Source organism: Centrocercus urophasianus, unplaced genomic scaffold (genome assembly GCF_019232065.1).
Source record: "Centrocercus urophasianus isolate 14NV4802_14NV808 unplaced genomic scaffold, USGS_Curo_1.0 seq_9, whole genome shotgun sequence".
Classification (NCBI taxonomy): Eukaryota; Metazoa; Chordata; class Aves; order Galliformes; family Phasianidae; genus Centrocercus; species Centrocercus urophasianus.
The window spans coordinates 25,792,390-25,813,658 of record NW_024885532.1 but is presented as its reverse complement, the minus strand read 5'-3'; the positions used below and the strand labels follow the sequence as shown (position 1 = coordinate 25,813,658).

At 38.2% G+C, this 21,269-nt stretch overlaps 1 protein-coding gene across 1 annotated transcript in view; it reads left to right on the top strand.

Moving 5' to 3' along the window:
* Positions 1–4,345: 4,345 nt before the first annotated feature.
* LOC122171298 (complement C4-like) overlaps positions 4,346–21,269 on the top strand; it is a 41,719-nt gene continuing 24,795 nt past the window's right edge. The window contains exons 1-14 of the mRNA XM_042838750.1: positions 4,346–4,491; positions 5,168–5,360; positions 6,696–6,879; positions 7,847–7,917; positions 8,196–8,281; positions 9,287–9,369; positions 10,439–10,526; positions 13,115–13,220; positions 13,420–13,543; positions 15,574–15,689; positions 16,430–16,597; positions 17,324–17,521; positions 19,688–19,879; positions 21,101–21,250. Coding sequence (XP_042694684.1) covers positions 4,427–4,491; positions 5,168–5,360; positions 6,696–6,879; positions 7,847–7,917; positions 8,196–8,281; positions 9,287–9,369; positions 10,439–10,526; positions 13,115–13,220; positions 13,420–13,543; positions 15,574–15,689; positions 16,430–16,597; positions 17,324–17,521; positions 19,688–19,879; positions 21,101–21,250 — 1,824 coding nt within the window. The 5' untranslated portion in view covers positions 4,346–4,426. The remainder of the gene's footprint in view (positions 4,492–5,167; positions 5,361–6,695; positions 6,880–7,846; positions 7,918–8,195; positions 8,282–9,286; positions 9,370–10,438; positions 10,527–13,114; positions 13,221–13,419; positions 13,544–15,573; positions 15,690–16,429; positions 16,598–17,323; positions 17,522–19,687; positions 19,880–21,100; positions 21,251–21,269) is intronic.

Below are 21,269 nucleotides of genomic sequence, written 5' to 3'. Positions count from 1 at the left end.
AGTTTTGGAAGAACTTAGAGCCAAAGAACAAACCTACTGCTAGCAGTCACAATGTTGTGAAAACCTACAAAGTTCAGACAAACTCACTGAAAGGAGAGCAAGTCCATCTCCCCAAGATAAGGCTGGCTAGTCTCTTCTTGCTGCATATATCTCAACCCCAGACTGTTGTATTGAACTCTGGGTCAGCTGGAGAATCAATAACGTTCCCAATGAGTAAATATAAAAGGACTTTGCCTTAAGAGAAAGGGCAGGCATGAAAGCTATTTTAGGACAGCTTTCATGTGTTCTCTCTTACAAGCATGTGTAGGCTTTCAATGAGAGATTTTAATTTTATCACCCTCTGTTATATATATGCATGTGGTAACTACAATCCCAGGCAGTCTGAAGAATCTATGGCATGAGAGAAGCAGTAAAATGATCATCTTATACAAACTCCAGAAAGTATAAATAAAACAAAAATAATTTTAAGGCTAGTTGTATAAATAATTGTGAGACTGTTCTTGCTCTCAAGTGTTAGAGAGTGACAAAATCCCTATTAAATTGCAGCAGCTTATAGCAGTTTCTATTTTGGAGCAAAAAAAAAATGACTTTGATGATAGTCCTACCTCACAAGGGAGAAAAAAGTGTGCAAATCCAATTTAAAAAGTGAAATCAAGATGAATAGATTTTACAAAGTCCCCTTTAAAAGCGATCCATGAAAATGTCTCTGCGTGAGTTCACATGCAGCAGAGCATAACTGCAGCCACCAAAGCAAAGAGCTGTTTGTATAGCTGTACAAACAGACCTCTCTCTGCTGACAAACAAGCCAGCCCAGACAATGAAATCTCTGACAGAGACAAGAACTTCAGTGAGATTTTGGTGTGAATGCACAGTTCCTTTGACTTCAGAGGTGACACATCTCTGCTGGCCATCTTACAGACTTCTGCAACTGGTGTTGTTTCACCTAGGAGATATCCTTGTGTTTTTCCCAAGGAAAAGCCACGCAGCTTGAAGATGTTAATTTTTTTATTGTCTCATTTTGTTATTTGTCTTGAACAAAAATAAGGATTCACTCACACTCATTCTGTGTCCTGTTCTTGTGACTGAGGCTATTCAGTGCTTACATTACTTCTGACCACATATGGCAAGGAGCCATATCATGCTCCTACTCAACTTCTGCAGCTTTTAGCTAACTTCTCCCATCGTCTTCTCTTCATCATGTAACAGTGAGAATTGTTTACTTTGCCAGCCAGTTCTTAGCAAACCTCTTCTATTCCGTAAGAAGACCAAGAGCTCTGTTCCCAAGAGAATTTTTCCGCAAAACTTGCCTTTTTCCTCAGCACAGATGCTCTCTGTGGTGGAAATCTCTGCTCTTCTTCATCAGTTTGCTTGAGTCTGGTATGCCAGAGCCCTCAGAGGAAATTGTGTGATTTTGGCACGGAGCTGAATCAGATTTAGCAATGCGCAACTGCAGTGGGAATGAGAGGGTGGGGAAGGAAAGCAAAGTGAAGATAACTTTGTCTGAGCAGTTCCCACTTATGATATCTAGTAAACATCTCCCAGAGGGCTTAAGTTTGGGCCCTGAGGACACTTGGGTATCTTTCCATATCTTCTCACTGTTGCTTGACAGCAAAGATCAGAGTGGAAGCCAGAAGAGCATCTGGAGAGCTCACGGTGGACTTCTGGGCTGCAGAAATAGATTTTCTCTTTTTCCTCTAATTTCTTCAGGATTGCTAACTCAGATGGCTGTAAGCAAATCTTCCTCACCCTAATCCATATCTTCTGACTTTTTCCTTTTTCTTCTTTTTAATCTAGGACGTAAATCCTGTTTTTCCACTGTAAGATAGCTCAATTAAGCCAACTACTAAATGACATTAAGACAAAGATATTGCAATACTTACTGGCCTATTTTCAATACTGGGATGCTATTCAGTTGACCCTAGTAAATGTCATTACAATGTTGCTAACAAGGCAACATTTTGGTAGAAATAAAGAAACTGAAGGAAATGCGGAGCAAAACCTTAGACAGGCTTCTGTCTAATCGTCTTTTCAGCAACACATGACAGCAGCAAGTGTTATCTCAGCCTTATAAATGGTGTATTTGCACATTTCCTAACTTTATTCTGAGAACCATCGAAGGCTGATAGGCCCTTTTCTGGAGCTTCTTAGTTATCACTCTTACAGTGCCAAAATTTGGCTGTCCTAACCAATGCCCTGTGAATAACATGTGCATTGAGTCTCCTACGAACAACATGTGCATTAAGTCTCCCTGCAAACATGAGTCAGGTAGAAAGCTCCTAGAAAGTGGTCAGAAAGTCTGATAACTCATAACATTTCTAACATAGCATTATTTTATACATAATTTCATTGGTATGATGAGGACTGAGTCCCTTTAGAGTAGTAAGCTGAATTAAAGAATTTTCTTTTCTTCTTATAAAAGCTCCGATCCAAGCCTTAGCTCCCAGTGGTGACAGAGTCATGTATTTGCCTTGCCGTATTTATTCCCTGTCGAATTACCTTTGTTCTGTTCCTCAAGAGTAAATCCTATGGAGATGATATGCCTCCTTTTTTCCTTCAGCACTTTGGGACACCGTTGACAACAAGGGAAGCCTTGATGCACTTGGCCAAAAGACCTCCCTGAATCAGCAGCTGTATGACCATGCTAAACCTGTAGAAGTAATAAAGAGAATGTACTAGCAGTCTAGTCATTAGCATTATCACAAGCTAAATTTTTCTCTTTTGTGTTATTTATATGTTTACTTTTCTTTTATGAGCATAACAATTGCTATCTCTCTGAACTGTGGGAGAATTCCTATCCCCCACTAACGTAGTTTTACCTCTGTCACTGTGCTCTTGCACTGATCTCATTACTTGTTTCAAGAACCAAAGCTTAAAGCATTAATCTGAAATGGAATAATTTACCTGTCCAAACCATAAGTAAATACTTATCAGCTTGAAATGTCTAAAAGCAATAGTTTTTTGTTTCCAAGGCCATGCTTGCATGGGCTGAATTTCAGTCTGTTGTCATACCATCTGCTGATGTTAAATGTAAGCCAGAAATACACTTGTTGCTACAGCCACTGGTACTTTCTATGACCATCACTGGACAGAAGGTAATTGTCATCCATATGTGTTTGATTCAGATGGAACTGCCATGCTTCTGAAATACTTGGTGTGATATAGTGAACTGATCTGTTGACATCATACAGCTTGTTCTCTTCCCCTACCTCCTTATCTTGCTCACGATGGAAAATGTCGACTTGAGGAGCTTCTTATGTTTGAAGAGCAAGGCAAGTTCTCCTAGGCCAAAGATGGGGCAAGGTGAGGGTCCCTTTACTCTCACAGCACAACATGACTGTGAGCCACCAGTGAGTGTGAATTTCCCTTAAAAATAAAGGTGTGCTGCCTTAGGGCATCTATTGCTAAAAATGAAAGATACCAGCTTAAATGTGGAATGCTAAAGGGCAGTTTAACTCCAGACCTTGTGGGGAACCATGTGATTGTTTCTGGGATTTCAGCTGCCTGCAGATCAGATGGGCATTTTTCCATGTTTCTGAGTCAACAAAATTGTGTTTGGGAAATAACAATCTCCAGGCATGCAAGAATGAGACATGGGGAAAGTTTCAGTTTCTTCTTTTGTCTTTTATCAAAACAGATTCCTGCACAAGCAGTTCTGATTCAGGCATGTTTTTCTTCTGTTTTTGAGTATTCCACACTCTGAGACATAATATGTCTTTTGTGCTGTCTGAAATGCCTTCAGCTGATGTGCCATTTTACATGCTTATGCTAAGAAGAGACTAATTACACTTTGAAAAAACCCTCAGTCCTGACTACAAAGGAAAATTGGACTGACTAGCTTAGTGACATCCATTTTAATCCCATTTAAGTTAAAGGAGTTGATCTGCCATCAAACACTACAGATGGAACTAAGATGTACAGATTTCCACTACAGTTCCTTTTGTGCTATCTAACCAGAAGGAGCCCCCTCAATTCTTTGCTGGACTACAGAAATGCCTGGAGTTAAGCAATAACGTAGAGAAGGAATCTGTCTGTTGCATTTGTCTTCATTTATTATTGCCTTGCAATCATTCCTTTAGCCTTGTTTGATTTTGGGTTTGAGTTTGTAGCATTTCTGAAAACTTCTCTCTTTACATAATGTTTAGTTACTGTAATGTGTACATACCGAGGGTGGGAAGAGAACGAATGAATAATCAAATGTAAAACTCTGGCCTAGTCCAGAGTGTCTCTCCCCAGGCTATTAATTTGTGCACCACTAACATGTCCATCATTATTGGTTGTACAGTTTTGAAACTTATTAATAAATAACCAAGATGAATAATGTACTTAGCTGCAATATGCCATTGGCCAATACTTTCAATTTGCAAGCCAAGCGTAGATTGACAGTGGGCTTCTGGTATTTCTGTTTTGCAGATGCTGTAGTTTTACCATGGAAAGACTGGTATTTTTGACAAGCTTTTGCTTGCTGCTAGCCAGTACACAGCAAGAACCTTCGTAAGTATATATTATTATTAACATTTCATTTATGACAAAGCCTTTGAAACAGAAAGTAGGAAACGCGTATGGCCTTGAAAGAGAAGAGCAGCACTGAGCTCTGCTGTCTGTGACAGCGACAGAGCCTGAGGGAACAGCACAGAACTGTGTCAGGGGAGGGGAGCTGGGGGTGAGGGAAAGGGTCTGCAGCACAGGGCTGTGGGCATGGAACAGGCTCCACAAGGAGTTCAAGGAATATTTGAACAACGCTCTCAGACATATGGTCTGATTTTTGGGTGGTGCTGCGTGGAGGCAGGAGTTGGACTCAATGATCCTTGTGGGTCTCTTCCAATACATGATATTCTATGATTCTACATGAAGATTTGTGAATTCATAATATCTGATATATTACCACATATTGCAGGTGTTTTTTTCTCTCCTGTCTGTGGGGGTTGATCTTTTGTAGGATCTAATTTGTATGATACAGAATTCGGGGATCAGTCAGAGAGTATCTGCCTTCTTTTAATATATACTCTAACTAAACTAGGTGACCTCCGCAAAGCTCTTTTAACCTCAACTATTTTGTGATATTGGAACTGACAAGCCTGTTTTCTTTAACAGTCATATTGTTTTTTTGCATCTTGTGTTATTCAAAAAAAGTCTACGTATTGGTCAATCTATACCTATGTTATTTTAGATTTCTCATCACTGCCCCAAATGTGGTTCATTTGGGTGCACAGGAGACAGTAACCGTTCAAGTTCATGGAGCAAAGAGCCCAGTTCATGTTACTGCCTATTTCAAAGATGAGGTGAAAAATCGGCTTTTATCAGATAGGATTAACTTTAACCTTAACCAAGGGAACAACTACCAAGAGATAAAGAAAATAATGGTAAGTCTGCCATCATAGTGACGTAAATGCTTATCCTGGGTATAAATCATAATGTGTTCTAAAAATGCATTGGAACAGAGATAACATTGATTTCTAGAGTGAAAGGAGAAAACATCAATATCAGTAATGGTAACACTGCTAATCCAAAAAGCTAATAAAGTGATGGCTTTTGCTCTTCTGTGCCTAATCATCAAGCACAAAGTTTTGATGGTGATGAAAGATTTTTTGATCAGAGTGATGAAATTAAATTTTTAAACTTTTTTTTTTTTTTTTTTTTTTGGTCATTCTTCTAGAAATCTATGGCATTTGAAGGGTTGAGTTTTTCTTATTGATTTATTTTTTTCATCTGAGGGGTTTGCTTTTCCTCCTGGAAGTGTAGCAGTGTAATCCTTCAACTGTTTTCATGGCTTTATCATTTCCTTGGCCATCATAGGAAGCAGGGGAGTCCTCGAAAAATGTGCAGTCTCTCATTCCAAAGAATGTAATTTTTCTGAAAACTGTTGATTAATTCTGCCTTACAACATTTGCTTCAGACACAATTCTTAACATTCAGTTCAGTAGTACTGATTGGCACTATCTGGTTGGAAACAACATACAGCAATAGTCAGTTTAGTTCTGTTTACTTGCAAAGCCATGGGTATCCAACCTTTTGGCTTGCCTAGGCCACACTGAGCGAAGAGAATTTGTCAGGATGTTTAGAAATGTATCAAACTACATGAGCTGAAGTTCTGACCTCATGTACAAGATTTAAGCAAAGAAACATACCCAAAATCTGGGGCCCCCAGAACAGGAAGGGTGTGGAGCTCTTGGAGAGGGTCCAGAGAAGGGCCACAAAGATGATCTGAGGGCTGGAGCACCTCTCCAAAGAGGGGAGGTTTAGGTTGGATATTAGGAGGAAGTTTTTCACACAGAGGGTGGTGATGCACTGGAACAGGTTGCCCAAGGAGCCTGTGGATGCCCCATCCCTGGAGGCATTCAAGGCCAGGCTGGAGGTGGCTCTGGGCAGCCTGGTCTGGTGGTTGGCAACCCTGCACATAGCAGGGGGTTGAAACTGAATGAGCATTGTGGTCCTTTTCAACCCAGGCCATTCTATGATTCTATGATATGAAAATGATATGGTAGCTGGAATTAAACATGCATGTAGACAGGAGAAAAGTCATTGGGCTTATGTTACTCAAAGGGAGGAATAGATATTAATTCTACTTACAAAGAAATAGTCACTCAATAAGACACAATTGAGTAACTTCTGTTGAATGATACTTCAGCTAGCTTTGGCCATCAGCCATGTAACTCCAAGATTACCAGGTTTGTGTCTGTTTCTTTCATTATCTTCAGGTCAAGCCAGGAAATCTGCTGCAGGATACATTCAAGAAGAGTAAAAATCCACAAGTTCTGCTTGTCACTGAAAGCAGGGAGCTTCATAAGGAAGCTGTTCAAAAAATCCACATCCTCCTGTCATCCAAGAAGGGCTACATTTTCATTCAGACGGACAAGCCTATATATACACCAAATTCTAAAGGTTAACATACAAATGCTGCACTTCAGATGTTGAATATAGATGTTACATGGCTGGTTTAAAAAAGTAATAATGACTTGATCTTATATAATGTAATTCCTTGTCTTTTCCCACAGCTATCTCCATATATACAAACCAGTCCAGATTTTACATTTGTGTTCTGCTGCCAGGGCTTTTGCAGGGTCTGCACTGCATATTAGTACAAGCACATGGAAATGACAGAGGAGCCAGAAAGTCTTTTTCTTCTTACAATGGGAGCCCCTCCAAAAATATTTCTTGCTCAGAAAATTTATCTTTCTGAGAAGAGAAAAAAATGTTAGAAGTATTCCTTCTGTTTGCAATGTCAGCACAAAGCATCTTTGCACTTTAAGACCACAACAGTTTTTTTTTTAATAGTTTAGGTAACTAGCAGGTGAGGGAGGTAAAAACAAATTCTTAAGTGTTACTGTAGACCTTGGCAGCAAAAGGAATAGTAGATGGATGAAGCTATCTATATAGTTTTCAGAAGTGGCTTCAAAATTGTATGAAGTAATGTAAAATTCAAAATATGGAAGACAGTAATTCATCTTTTTTTTTTTTTTTTCTTACACTTCTATTTTTTGAAAAAGAAGTGTTTTATCCTAAACTCAGATACATACTGGTAGCCAACCAACAATCAATAGAACAAGAGGAAATAGCCTCAAGTTGCACCAGAGGAGGCTTAGATTGGATGTTAGGAATTATTTATTCACTGAAAGGGTTGTGAAGCATTGGAACAGGCAGCCCAGCAGTTGAGTCACCATCCCTGGAGGTATTTAAAAGATACACAGGTATGATGTTTAAGGACAAAATCACTGGTAGACTTGCCAGTGATATGTTAACTGAGCTGGTGATCTATAGGTTTTTAACAACCTAAATTTCTATGACAATAGTAATTATTATATAGAAAAGCAATAAGTACGTGAACGCATTTTCTTCTTCCATTAACCAGTAAGATACAGGATCTTCATTCTGGACAATGCTATGAGGCCATCAGAAGATACAGTTACAGTTGCTGTGCTTGTGAGTATACAAATACTTTTAATGGGTGCTTCTTCAGCACAGGCATTATGGAAGTCTTCCACAAATAGTCCAAGAGTAAAGCCATGGCTATAGCTCCTCTCTTTTCCTCATCACTATTTACATACTGTGAGATATAATTCATTGTTGGTGCATAGAGGGAGGGGAAAAGCATGAAAATTAAGGTCAGAAAATAGCGCGTCTTCCTTAGGATCAGTTATGACCATGAGTTTCTTTTTTAGTATCTGGTTTACGTTTGCTTGTTTTCACCCTCTCAACAGAATTCAAAAGGAGTGGTGGTTATGAAGTCGGAACGGAAAATAAAAGCAGTGTTCAGTGAAAATTTTGATATACCTGACATTGCCGAGTATGTAACAATGCCCTGTGCATTAAAACTGTTCAGATGTCCAAATGTCTTCTTCCTTAGCTTTCCTTTAGGCCCTTCGTCTTCATTTTGTATTAATACAGTATGTTTAGAAACCTTTATTCTTTATTCTCTTTATTAGAAACAATTGAGCAAATGCTTAACCATCTGCCTCAATCATATGAAGAAAGGTTGAGGGAACTGGGCTTGTTTAGGTTGGGGAAGAGAATGTTTGGGGAGATCTTATCATGGCCTTCCGATATTTGAAGGGAGCATATAAACAGGAGGGGGAACAGCTGTTTACGAGGGTGGGTAGTGATAGGACAAGGGGGAATGGTTTTAAACTGAGACAGGGGAGGTTTAGGTTAGATATTAGGAGGAAGTTTTTCACCCAGAGTGGTGATGGGAACAGGTTGCCCAAGGAGGCATTCAAGGCCAGGCTGGATGTGGCTCTGGGCAGCCTGGTCTGGTGGCTGATGACCCTGCACATAGCAGGGGGATTGAAACTGGATGAGCACTGTGGTCCTTTTCAACCCAGGCCATTCTATGATTCTCTGATATTATATGAAAATGACTATATCCAGGAGAGCACTTCCATAAGGATTTAATTTATAAAGTGATTTGAAATGGACTTGAGCTTTTACTTACTTACTGTTCAGTGTGTGTTTTTTTGTGTGCTATCCTGATTTTAACACAGTGAAGATGAGGTATAGGTTATTATCATGAAATGCCTGTTTCTGTAGGTTTATCAGAGGCAATGCATATTACATGCAGCTTGCAAATATACTATCTTGCAGCTCCTCATAGAAGTTCTGATGGAGCGTTACCTAGAAAATTGGGAAGTACTTTTCTAGCTCCTACAGTAAATGAGAAATCCATTAATAAATAGATTTTACATTGAATCATAAAAAGGACAAAACTAGTATTTAGCAGTAACTTAAATACTTTAGCATCACAACATATCGGAGGAATCTTAACTAATTATTTTCTACTAAATCTGAACTTTAGGCCTGGAACTTGGAAAATCAAAGCCTGGTTTCAACAGTATGAAATGTCGAATGCTTCAGCTGAATTTGAAGTTAAAAGATATGGTATGAAAATATTTCATTTGAAATATATATAGGAGGCCATCGCTACTGATTTAAAGATATACTGCAGTGATTAAATCTGGCTGTAACTAGATGTTACTTACTAGATACACAATTCACAACATTTCTGTTTCTCATTGCTATGTCTTTTGTATGGAATGAGAATTCTTTGTGTCCTCTATTTATATTCATAAACAAAGAAGCAAACAAATTTTAAAAAGACAGAATAAAATGTCAACTTAATTTTTAAAAATCAACTTCAATTTTATTTCCAAATGATCATTTTGTAGAAAATAAAATGGAAGTATGCTGTTAAAATCAACTATTCTCTCACAGTAGAATGCTGTTTGGAAGTTCATTAGAGTTGTCACCGTACTCAGAAAAGCTTTCTATAAGGAAAATAAGGGCACCATGTGAAAGTGTAGAAATCCCACAATTTGAAGGAATAAATTACTTGATTTATGTGTGCCAAAATTATGCTACCTTCAAAGAATGGTATTTCTTCTTAAAAAAAAAAAATAAAAAATCCCTTAGGTTTATATTAAAATCCCAGATTCAGAAATCCATGTCTTTTTCTTTAGCTAGTGGGTACGTAGTGGATAACTAGTAACAGACAAGTGGATATTACTGCATCCCCTGCAAATGTCTACAGCCAGGAACACATAAATGATTGCATCCACAATTAATACTAATACAGCTTTATAGGGGCACCTTACAGAGTGACACAGTTGATGCTGAGGATATCTTGTCCACAATAAATGCATTTCAGTGTGGGTTTCCTTCAGACTACTTCTAGTCCAGGGCATTGAATGCACAATAGTGGTTGTAGATCATCTTCTGACTTATTGCCATTGGATAAATCCATTTTGTGTGTTCCTAGACTGCTTCACTAGGTGAAACAAAGCAGAGTAAGAAAAGATAATCAGGAGATTTGCTTCAGAGTTATGATCCAAAATAAAAGACTAACACAGCTCCATCCTTTTTAGGGAGTGTTGCAACATACCAGGAATTTGAGTTCCCACAGCACATGCCATCATGACCTTACAGTTTTTGTGTTTTATTTTTCATGCAGAACTTCCATCTTTTGAAGTCAAACTGATTCCACTTCAGCCATACTACTCCATCTGGAATGAAAACTTCATATTTGATATCGAGGCAAAGTGAGTGAGCTCAAATCGAGGTCATTTAGAAGGCAGATAGGTAGATAATGAATTTTGCTGCTGCTTCTTCTCCTCATCATTAACAGTTAACCAGGTTCTGGATTTATTTGAATTTAACTTTATCCTCTTGTACTCTCTCTTTCTGCTTTACTGCTAAATTTTGGTGTCGGTGTAAAATGCTACATAGATGCAAGTGGTGGTGATCAAAATGAAACAAAATTTTCTGAATGCTTTAGATTTTTAGCAGATGGGTGACAATTTAGAATTCTTTGTGTTGCTAAGAAAGATTCCAGTCAAAATAATAACCAGTTTTTCTTTACAGTTTTTGATTTAAACATTTGGAATCAATCTAAAGCCTCAGATGTTGCTATTCAATGCAATTCAAATAGAAATGGATTGAGGTTTTAAAATGAAATTTTCTAGTATGAAATTTTCTAATCCTCGATGTCCAGTGAAGTTTGGAAGTAACAAATTCATTCTTACTTGAGAATAGTGATGTTATGCAGAAATTCCTTTGAATTGAGGTGAATAAATACAGTTAATCAGAGGAGTTTATATAAGCATTGCTATGGATGTGTGCATTACTTCATCTCAGTTTGAGCTCAACATGAAACCAGAAAAGCTATTTGAACCACCTGAGCAGGCAAAAGAGCCATCCCAGGGAAGATTCCTGAGCACTTGAGGTTGGCTGCTGGCTTTTTGGCCAGTGCCTGGCACAGGCTCAGACTCAGCAGTTGAACACTCCCCAGATAACTCCCAGAAGCTGTTTAGATGTCAGCACAGAGGAAGGCCCACTCCAGGTCAGCAATCTGGATATCTGTTTAATTTTATATAATCACCTTATCTCCAGCAGGGTGCAGGGTATAGCTGTGCTGTGTGGTCCCTGGCACTTATCCAAGCAGAATACTCATCACGAACCCCAAGTTCTAGTGGGCTTTATTTTCAGTGTAAGCTAATCCCTGGATAGTTTATATAAAGTTGCTCTTCTGCCCACCGTCATTCAGCTCTTCACATTTCATGCTGATCCCTCCTTTCCTCAGAGCGTCCTGTGAGATCAGACAGGTTTCAGCATCAGTCTCCTTTTGTTTGGCTGAGCAAAGTCAGCTCTTCTAGTCTCAGGAACAAGGAATCATCTTGGTTGGAAGAGACCTTCAGTATCACCAAGCCCAGCAACCTACTGAGTCCCATCATTAAACCAGGTCAGTTAGTGCCATATCCACACCTCTTAAATACCTCCAGGGATGGAGACTCCACTACTTCCCAAGGCAGCCTGTTCCAATGCAAACCACACTACCCATGAAGAAATTAGCCCTAATATTCAATCTAAGCCTTGCTTGATTTACCTGGCAAGGCCACAGGCTGTTTCCTCGTGTCCCATCACTTGTCACCTGAAAAAAATCCAACTCCCGCCTCGCTGCAAGCTCCTTTCATTTAGCTCAGCATCTTCTTTTCCAGTATGAACAATTCCCTCAGCCACTCCTCATAACTCGTTTTCTAGTCCTTTCACCAGCTTCACTGCCATTCACTTGCTCACCTTCATTTTCTTTTATTTATTACTCTTTTTGTTAGTTTTATTCATGATTATTTGATAACATCAGTGATACCAGATAACTAGAATTCTCTCTTTGTTACTGCAGCATTCAATTTTGACTTTATGAAGTGTGCAGTTCCTTGTATACATTTCACTGTTCATTGATGTTGTAATTATTTAAGAGGTAAAATAACTTAATACTGTTCTTTTGTTTATTGAAAAGGTTCTAGTGATGTTAAAAAGACCTGCTTGACTTTCATCACTATCAACAAATCAAATTCATTTAATCGAGCTTGCTACTCTGAACTGGCCGTGCATGTAATTAACAAAAAATTATTTGATATATTGACTGTTGTTTCCAGTAGTTGCTAGTTCTGTCATTTTAAGCAGTTTTTATAAGAATTGCTTCTCAGTCTTCTGAAAAATTTTAGATTCACTGATACAGATGAATGCTACTGATCAGGTCAATTTGAAAGTGTCACTGTTTAAATAAAAATAAGCCATTATAGAGCTGAAAAGAAGAATATCCACAGCAAGAAACAATACCTTCAGCAGATGACACCTCTAGGTCCTTAGAGGTACTGATGCTTCATGTAGTTCCGGGACACTGCTCAGTTCATTGGTTACCCAATACAAAGGAATCAGCTGTTCATCCAAATTAAACAGACTGGATGCCTCCTTTGCTACCCGAGAAGTGGGTTGGTTGTGTGAGACCTCATGTACCTGTGCCAATAATGTTCTCCTTGCTTTGTAAACAATACAGAAATTTACTCAAGTATAAATTTTGTCAGATGATGGCTCCTCCGCATGGGATTCTGACAAGCTGATTTGCTACATACATCCATCTAGTGAAATCACTGATTCTTACATGGGCCTGTAGCAGTCTTCACGTTTGCATTATCAGTGGGTGGAACTATTTTTCATTTTCAAGTTATTGATTACAGTCAGTATGCTTACAAGTTTGCCTATTTTATTTTAGCATAAAATTATTAATGTGATTTATGCTTGCTTTTTGTCAGTGTAATGATTCATCTCCTCACTTTTCTTCCTTCCAAAGGCACTCTTATGGAAAAGGGATTGAAGGTATTGCATATGTACGATTTGGAATAATTGATGAAACTGAGAATAAAGTCTTTCTTCCAGGCCTGGAACAACAGCTGTCAGTAAGTACTACTAAAGTTCAGTGGAATTATTCAGATTTATCCCAAGTGAGCTGAATATTGTCAGAATTATATTGAAATATATTGAAATTATTATCAAAATATAAATCCCTGTAATACAATAGTCATGCAGTGAACTTTTTTGTAATTCTAATGGCAACAAATCAGCAAAGGTAGTCACTGTTTTTGGCTTCTCTTATAGATTCAAAATGGAAAAGGAAGAGTTACTTTAACTACACCACTTCTGGAAGAGAAATTAAAAAAGAGTATTTCCACTCTGGAAGGGTTTCATTTATATGTTGCTGTTACTGCTGTAGAAACTGCAAGTGAGTAGATTATGCCTTCACTGATACAGTCTGTAATATTTACACTGAACATTCTCTAGGATGATCTTTCATGTGAGCAACGTTGTACCATATTAAGTAGCTCTATGAGGATAGCTGACATATTAATTAATTAATTAATTAATAATGTAATTAATTAATAATTTAATTAATGTGGTTTAATTAGTTAATTAAATCATATTAAGAGGCATCAGATGCCTGTATAGAGGCAACTGAATTGCTGCTCCCCTTGTGACCATGCCTGAGTATTTGCCTCAGCCAGGTCTACTCCATACATGCAGCGTTACGAGCTGAGCGTGGTGCTCTATCTCACTTTGTTCCCCAGCTAGCTGAGCTGTCAGTGGAAAGATGAGACATGTACCACAACCATGGTGTGATGCAGAGTCCTTGTGACTCCTGCTAGTTCTCTTATGCCTTGTCACACTTTCTACACCTAGTGCTACAGTAAGTTATCTTAAGAATTATCTTGTTTTTACATTGATTTACTTTTGATTACATTTCAGCTGCTTCACTATAAAACTGCTATTGAAAATGCAGTTTCTAGGAGATCATCTTTCCCACATGCCAGCTGGCTAGGAATTGACATCAAATCCTGGCAGATCCCTACTATGGCCCACATATGGCAGACCCAAAATGGTGACAGGGCTAGTTCAAATTCATATTTTGCTATGTTGAAGTCTTAAAAGGTGAGCAAAACAGCAAGGCTGCTCTGGAGATGAGAGAGAGCATTAAGCATCTTAGACATCTCCTGCAGCGCTGAACAGTTTAGCTTATGTGTACAATATAGTCCAAATAGTATGATTTTGCTATTCATTTAGGATGGTGGCTGAGGAAATGAGGCTGGAGGGCACCTTCCAAAAAATATTCCTAGGGAATAGATAAATATTTTCAGAGTTTACTAAAAAGGATTTGTATGGACACTTGCTCACAGCAATGCTAAACACAACAAGGCCTCCAGATGTCTTACAGCTATCCACAGGAGATCACTGGGTTGACTGAGTGCAGTGGTGAATGGCATAATTGTGTTGCAGTCAGTCATAAGAGGCATGAACTTCAGTGCTTGTTGAATCTTCAATGGAGCTGACTTTGCAATCTTGGTTAATATTTGTCTTGTTGAAGAGAGATTGGTCCCTTTTACGTTAAGTGTCTGAAAGTAAGGCACTTGGCCAGAGCCAGGTGTATAGTGTATAGTAAGCAGAGAAGATAGATAGGGTAAATTGTACTCCAGGGATGTTTCTATGCACTGGTTATAGGAATCTAGTTACTTAGCTCAGAATTAAAAATTCCTAAAAATCCTAAATCTCAATTAGAATTTCTCTGAATCCTAAAATTAAGTAAATTACACTCCAGCAGTGCCTTTTTTTTTCTTTTAATATATAATTTCCTATAGTTACTTTCATTTACTACAGCATTTATTTCAGGCAGAAAAAGGGATTGTTCTCATTACCACAACAGCATGATGAATCTCATGATGTGACGTGGTCTCTTCACGTCTGTGCATACTTTATCTGCCATCCACACACGGGTTCTATCCACACTTGCATATTTGCTGGGCTTAGTGTTTCATACACGCGTGGCAGAGCAAGGCTGTAGAACTTTACTGGCACACTTCCACCTTTCAGTGTTTAAAGTAGAAAATAAGGACTAAGAAAATTATGTCTCTAAACACACTTTGTATTAATCAAGGCATGCTTTTAGAAGTAGCTGGAGGAAGCATAATAGAGCACTTCACAGCTGTCAGTTTCCAAGCTCCCAAGAGCACACAGTTGCTCGTGCCAAATGGTTGGAGCACTGGACACAAAGAACTGCCATTGGGCTGGCCCATCTATAGTTATGTTCCCAGTCCTCCTGTACTCAACTCAACTGAAGCTCTGTAGGGAGGAATCATGTTACAGTTATCTTTATGTACAACGATTACAATGCAGTGAAAATGGAAAACCACAGATGCTATGGTAATAGGTAAGTAAATAGGTATTACTCTCATGGCAATGTGCATTTTTTTATATCAACAGGTGGAGAGATGAGGGAAGAGGAACTCAGCGATGTGAAGTTTGTGAAATCTCCTTATGTTGTTGATCTGTCTAACACCAAAAAGTACTTTGTGCCTGGAGCCCCCTTCTCTGTTGTGGTATGCAGTATTTAGCTATCTCTGCCTCCATAGGTTTCGTATTGGTTTGTAAAACTCTTATCTGATCCAGTGGGAATTTTGTAGAAGAGACCTTCAGGAACAGGCCCAACATGGAGCTACTGTTGGTGTTTCTGGTTTGTCTTCAGCTTGAGCAGAGAAATAAAATCAGAAAATGCTGCTTCTGTTTTGGAACTCATCTGTGCACTGTAGCATTACAAGGTTTCATAAAGCCTGTAGCAGGCTCTTCTTCACTTCCATACAGAAAGGTTAAAAGAATCATGTTGTATCAGTTTAATCCTGTATCAAATTAAAATTACAAAAACTGAAATACGGAATATTGACTTTTATTTTATTTTATTTTATTTTATTTTATTTTATTTTATTTTATTTTATTTAAGTTAGTGAGTTTTAAAACATGGCAAGTTTTCCTTCAAATTTTTCTACAAGCTGTCGAGGTTAGAAATTCACCTAAAAACAGTTGAAGACAAATATCTCTGGGATCTGATGCTAAATAAAGATCTGGGGCAGCTGTTAATTTTTGTTCATCGATTTTAATCTTAGCTGAGTCCAGACAGAGTCGATTGCTATCCTTTTCCCTATATATCTATAAATGCCTATGTATACAGTTTTATATTTCCTTTTAATTTATAAAAATTAATATATATTTGCTTCTTCTTTGTGGGCATTTTTAAAACCAAAAGTTTCTTTGAAGTAACAGACAAAGATTTTTTTTCAAATAGGCCTCTGTCACTTTGGTTGATGGCTCTCCTGCTGCCTCCTTGCCTGTCACTGCTACTGTCACCATACCTGGAAAGTCCTCCATGAAGAAGACTGCACTTTCTAATAATGATGGCCTAATCCCCCTCACATTTGACATCCCTGCAGATGCCCAGACTCTTCAAGTAGTGGTAAGGAAAACCCAGACATTCATGTTTAAAAGTACTCTGTTAAGAAGAGCTCTTGAGAAAATTGCAAATGTCTGTGAAGCTGTTTTGTTTTCATTATGAAAGATGAATTCTTACACCATATTCGCAACTTTATCAAGGTTGTATGAGATATCAGACAGACCTGGGTTTGAGGGATATCTAGTTGAAATGAATGACTTACTCTTGTACATCAGAGCTTTGAGAGTGTGCATGGCTGGTGACCTTTTTTTGTATGGTTCCAACTTGTATTTTCTTGATATGGGGAATATGAATGGGTCTGTAAGGAATATCACCATGAGAAGTGACAGCAAACAACGAAAAGAGGGCATAGAAAAATATCAGGTGCAATACAGACTAGATCTGTATTTATACCTGATGCTCAGAGGGTGTGATTATATTCACAGTATAAAAACAGAAAAAAAGGCATTGAATTACCACTGTGTGATTTTAAGATATTTATTCTGATTCAGAAAAAGCCATACCTGAAAAATATCAATCACTAGTACAGCAAGAGACAAAATAAGGTTGGAGAAAAAGTGATGGAAAACCTTGGTATTTTGATGCCATGTTCTGCTAACGTGGTCTCTGTGGTACCTCATCTCATTTCTCAGCATTTTCAGAATAAGCTGGCATGATGAAAATGGAGTGACACTGCATATTGTCTCTTGAGGGACACTTTACTCACTCTGTCCTTTCCTCCCCTGACAGGTAAAGGCTGAAGAGGGAAAAGAAAGGTTAGAATCACCTGAAACCAGAATCAGAGCTGAAAGATACCAGTCTGCTACCCGTGGCTACCTTAGCATCAGCATCCCACATAGTGTTTTGGCACCTGGAGATACTTTACGAGTCATCTTAAATGCCATCCATCAGTCTGGCAGTGGGACGATTGACTACTTCTATTATATGGTAAACAGAATAGTGGCATATCAGTAATATCTTCTAGATACTATACAAGAAAAACTAAACTGTCCATCTAGGACAGACAAGGTGATCAGTGTCCTCGCACACCAAGCCTACCAAGAGAGGTTGAGGGAAGTGGGCTTGTGCAGTATGGGGAAGAGGCTGAATGAGTTACTAACTACTTCAAATTCCTTACAGAGAGATTACAGGCATAACAGAGACAAACTTTCCTAGGTGGTACCATGTAATATATTAAGGCACAAAGTCCACATTGTAGCTTGAAAGATTCATTTTGGAAAAATCTTTTCACTAATGATGAATACAACACTGGAAGAATTTTCCTGGACATTTCAGGGAATTGACACTCTCAGAAGCACTCAATACTCACCTAGCGAACATCGTATCTGACCCGCTTATGCCAACGATAACCCACCTTTGAGTAGACAGTTAAACTAGAGATTTCCACAAGTGCCTTCCAAAAATATTTCTGCGACTTCATTATTTACATACGTTTTTATTTATCTTTGGACATAATATGCACAACTTTGTAATCTCTCTTTTTTTTTTTCTTCTGAGTAAGAAGACATGGTTATAAATTTTGGTCTGTAGTTACTAATAGTCTAAAGCAAATAGGTGCATGTGTACAACATTTACATAATAATGTAGATATACATATTAAAAATACTAAATTGAGAGCCTCTCCATCCAATCTGAGCTCTGTTCTTGTAATAAGCCTACTATTTTTTATTGATATAATTCTTATAGATACCTTTTCTTCAGACGTTACAAAAATGTCTACCATGCTGTGTGCAGATCATTTATATAAATTAAAGTTTCTACCCCCTAGAAACAGAAAACACAGTCACATTCTAGGGGACCTTGAATATCTCTGAAAATGTCTTTTGAGGATATCTATTGCTTATTACATGAATAATACATGATTCTGAAATTGCCATATTACTTGCAGCTGATGTCAGTTAATGGGCAACTCACAGTTCTCTCCAAAAGAAGATGAAGGGCTGTTGAAGGCATTAGCTATTATGGTGCTCAATAACATCTTGAAACTGGAACAAAAGATCAGTTCTGCAGATGAAAAAGCCAGGAAACAATCCTGTTCAGCCAGGCCCAGGCACACAAAGTATTTATTCTGCTTAAGGGGACAAATGCATTCACAGATACATTCCAGGAGCAAATCTGTTGCATGTGAACTGTGTTTAAGTTTCTTTATCTCTCTTCTCATAATTTCCATTGGCAGCTTAAATTCCCTAGGCTGATAAGCAGCACAACAACAGTTTGCATTTACTTTTAATTGGACCCTTATATATTGGAATAATTGCATCCCAGGGAGTTAAATTTGGGTTTAGAGAAAGATTGTTTTAATCACAGGGCTGAGCACAGCACTGACATTGCTGCTGCTCATTTCTGGGAAGGAGTAGGGCTGGGCAGGCAGGGTGATGGGGGCACTGCCAGAGCAATGAGGCTTTTTCTCAAACTTTGGTCCTTAAATGAAGACTGTGAGGATTTTGGATGAGGTTACAACATAGTTTTGTTTCTTCCTCAAGCCCACTCCTTGTGCATTTAGGAAAGCTGCCTGTGTTTTATTTGCTGACTACTCATGAAAATAGGAAGAAAATGATAAAATAGTACAAGATGGGCAGAAATCATTTAAGGGCCAGGCTATGATCCTTTACACTGAATAATACTTGGGTGGTTAAAACCTCTCTTTCCAATTCCTCCACATTATCCAAAATATTCAATACAGATGGTAGATAAATACAGTTGATATCTTCCTGAGGGTGATGACCTGTTATTGCAGAACACAGAAGAATGCCATCTCTGAGCCCCTTTTCAAGCAGTAAGACCAAGTGGAGAGAGAGAGACATATTTAGATCTGGGCCACAGGACTCATGCAGCAGAGACTGTTCTCCTAGAGGCTCTGTGCTGGTCTCAGCCAGAATACTGTTGGAGAATTAAAACTGTTAGATGCTATTACAGAATAAAGTTCAAACAAAAATGGCCTCAAAATTATATAGATGCAGAAATATAATATACATAATATACACAATATGTCTAATATATATAACAGATAATGCATATAGATTATAAAATTACACAATGTAATGTGTGTTGCATATTCACGATGCTTGATCTCTCTTATGTTTCTTTCTATAGGTTATAGCAAAGGGACAAGCTGAGCTGTTGGGAAGGGTGTCCTCCTCAAACAAAGTAATAAATCTCAAAATCACTCAGAAGATGGTGCCTGCTTTTCGCTTCTTAGCTTACTACTTCATTGCAAACCAGGGCCGTCAAGAGATTGTTGCTGATTCTGTATGGGTAGATGTTATGGATGTCTGTGAAGGAAAGGTAAATTCAGAGCAAGTAGCTTCTGATTTTGCATTCCAAAATAATAACAAAAATATTATCAGCAGAGAGTACAGACCTGGGGTTGAAATGTGAAAGGCACGGTGGACATTTTCTTTTTTATTTAAAGAGGGAATCATCGTGATTCTTGATAAAAGGTGCAGCTGATGAACACTCCCAGGAATGATGTCACAGACAGTCCTTTTCTATGGGACAGGTTATGCCTTGAAGAGACGAAAAACATAATTTCATAAAGGTAAATCCCTGGCCTAGATAATAGAAAAATACAGCAAAATACTAGCAGGACTCCTGAGTGGCAGGATCTCTTGAGAACTCTTTCTTCCTGCAGTGATGTTCATTGAATGAAAGTAGAGTGAATTTACTGGGGGGAAAAAAAAAAAAGAAATTTAATGCAATTTTTAATGTTTTTATTCCTTTTGAAGCTTTTGTAACGTTTCAAAAATACAATTTTTTAATTTCTTTCCATTAGAAAATGAAATGTGGATAAAATTGAGGATTCTCTAAGACTTTTGCACCTTTTATCTTCATCTTTTTGTTACTATAAAGGAAAAATAAAAGAACCCAGAGAGGCTGTGGATACCCCATCCCTGCAGGCATTCAAGGCCAGGCAGGATGTGGCTCTGGGCAGCCTGGTCTGGTGGTTGGCAACCCTGCCCATGGCAGGAGGATTGAAATGAGATGATCTTTGAGGTTCTTTTCAACCCAGGCCATTCTAAGGTTCTATGAACATTTTTTACAATAGCATGAAACACAATTACTGAAGTGTCAACAATTCAAAATAACTTCTGTTTCCATTGGAAAATAACAAAAAAGGGGCAAATTCCCTACACATACTTTTAATTCACATTGGTGCTTATGTCCCATTGTAAGATAACACCCAGATATATCTGTTAACCTTCCTCATAGTGCCCCAGTAGTGGTTATCTGCCAAAAGGTAGGATCCCAAGCAGAAACACTGCCTCGTGCTGCTGACACAGCACTGTCTGCCCAGAGAGCGCCTGCATTTCGTTAACAAATATGACATTTTATGACATATGACATCTTTCAAGGAAAGACTGGATGTTGTGTTGAGGGACATGGTTTAGTAGGAGCTATTGGGAATAGGTGAACGGTTGGACTGGGTGATCTTTTAGGTCTTTTCCAACCTTGGTGATTCTATGATTCTGTGATTCTATGATTTTTGTTTCAATATTTTCTATTTAGATTAAAGTGAGAACAGAACATGAGATATATGAACCAACCGACAACGTCAAATTACAGATTGAAACGGACCATGCGGGAACTGTTGCCTTAGCTGTGGTTGATAAAGCAGTGTTTATTCTGAACAAGAAAAATAAACTCACATCCAAAAAAGTAAGATAACTTTAGAAAG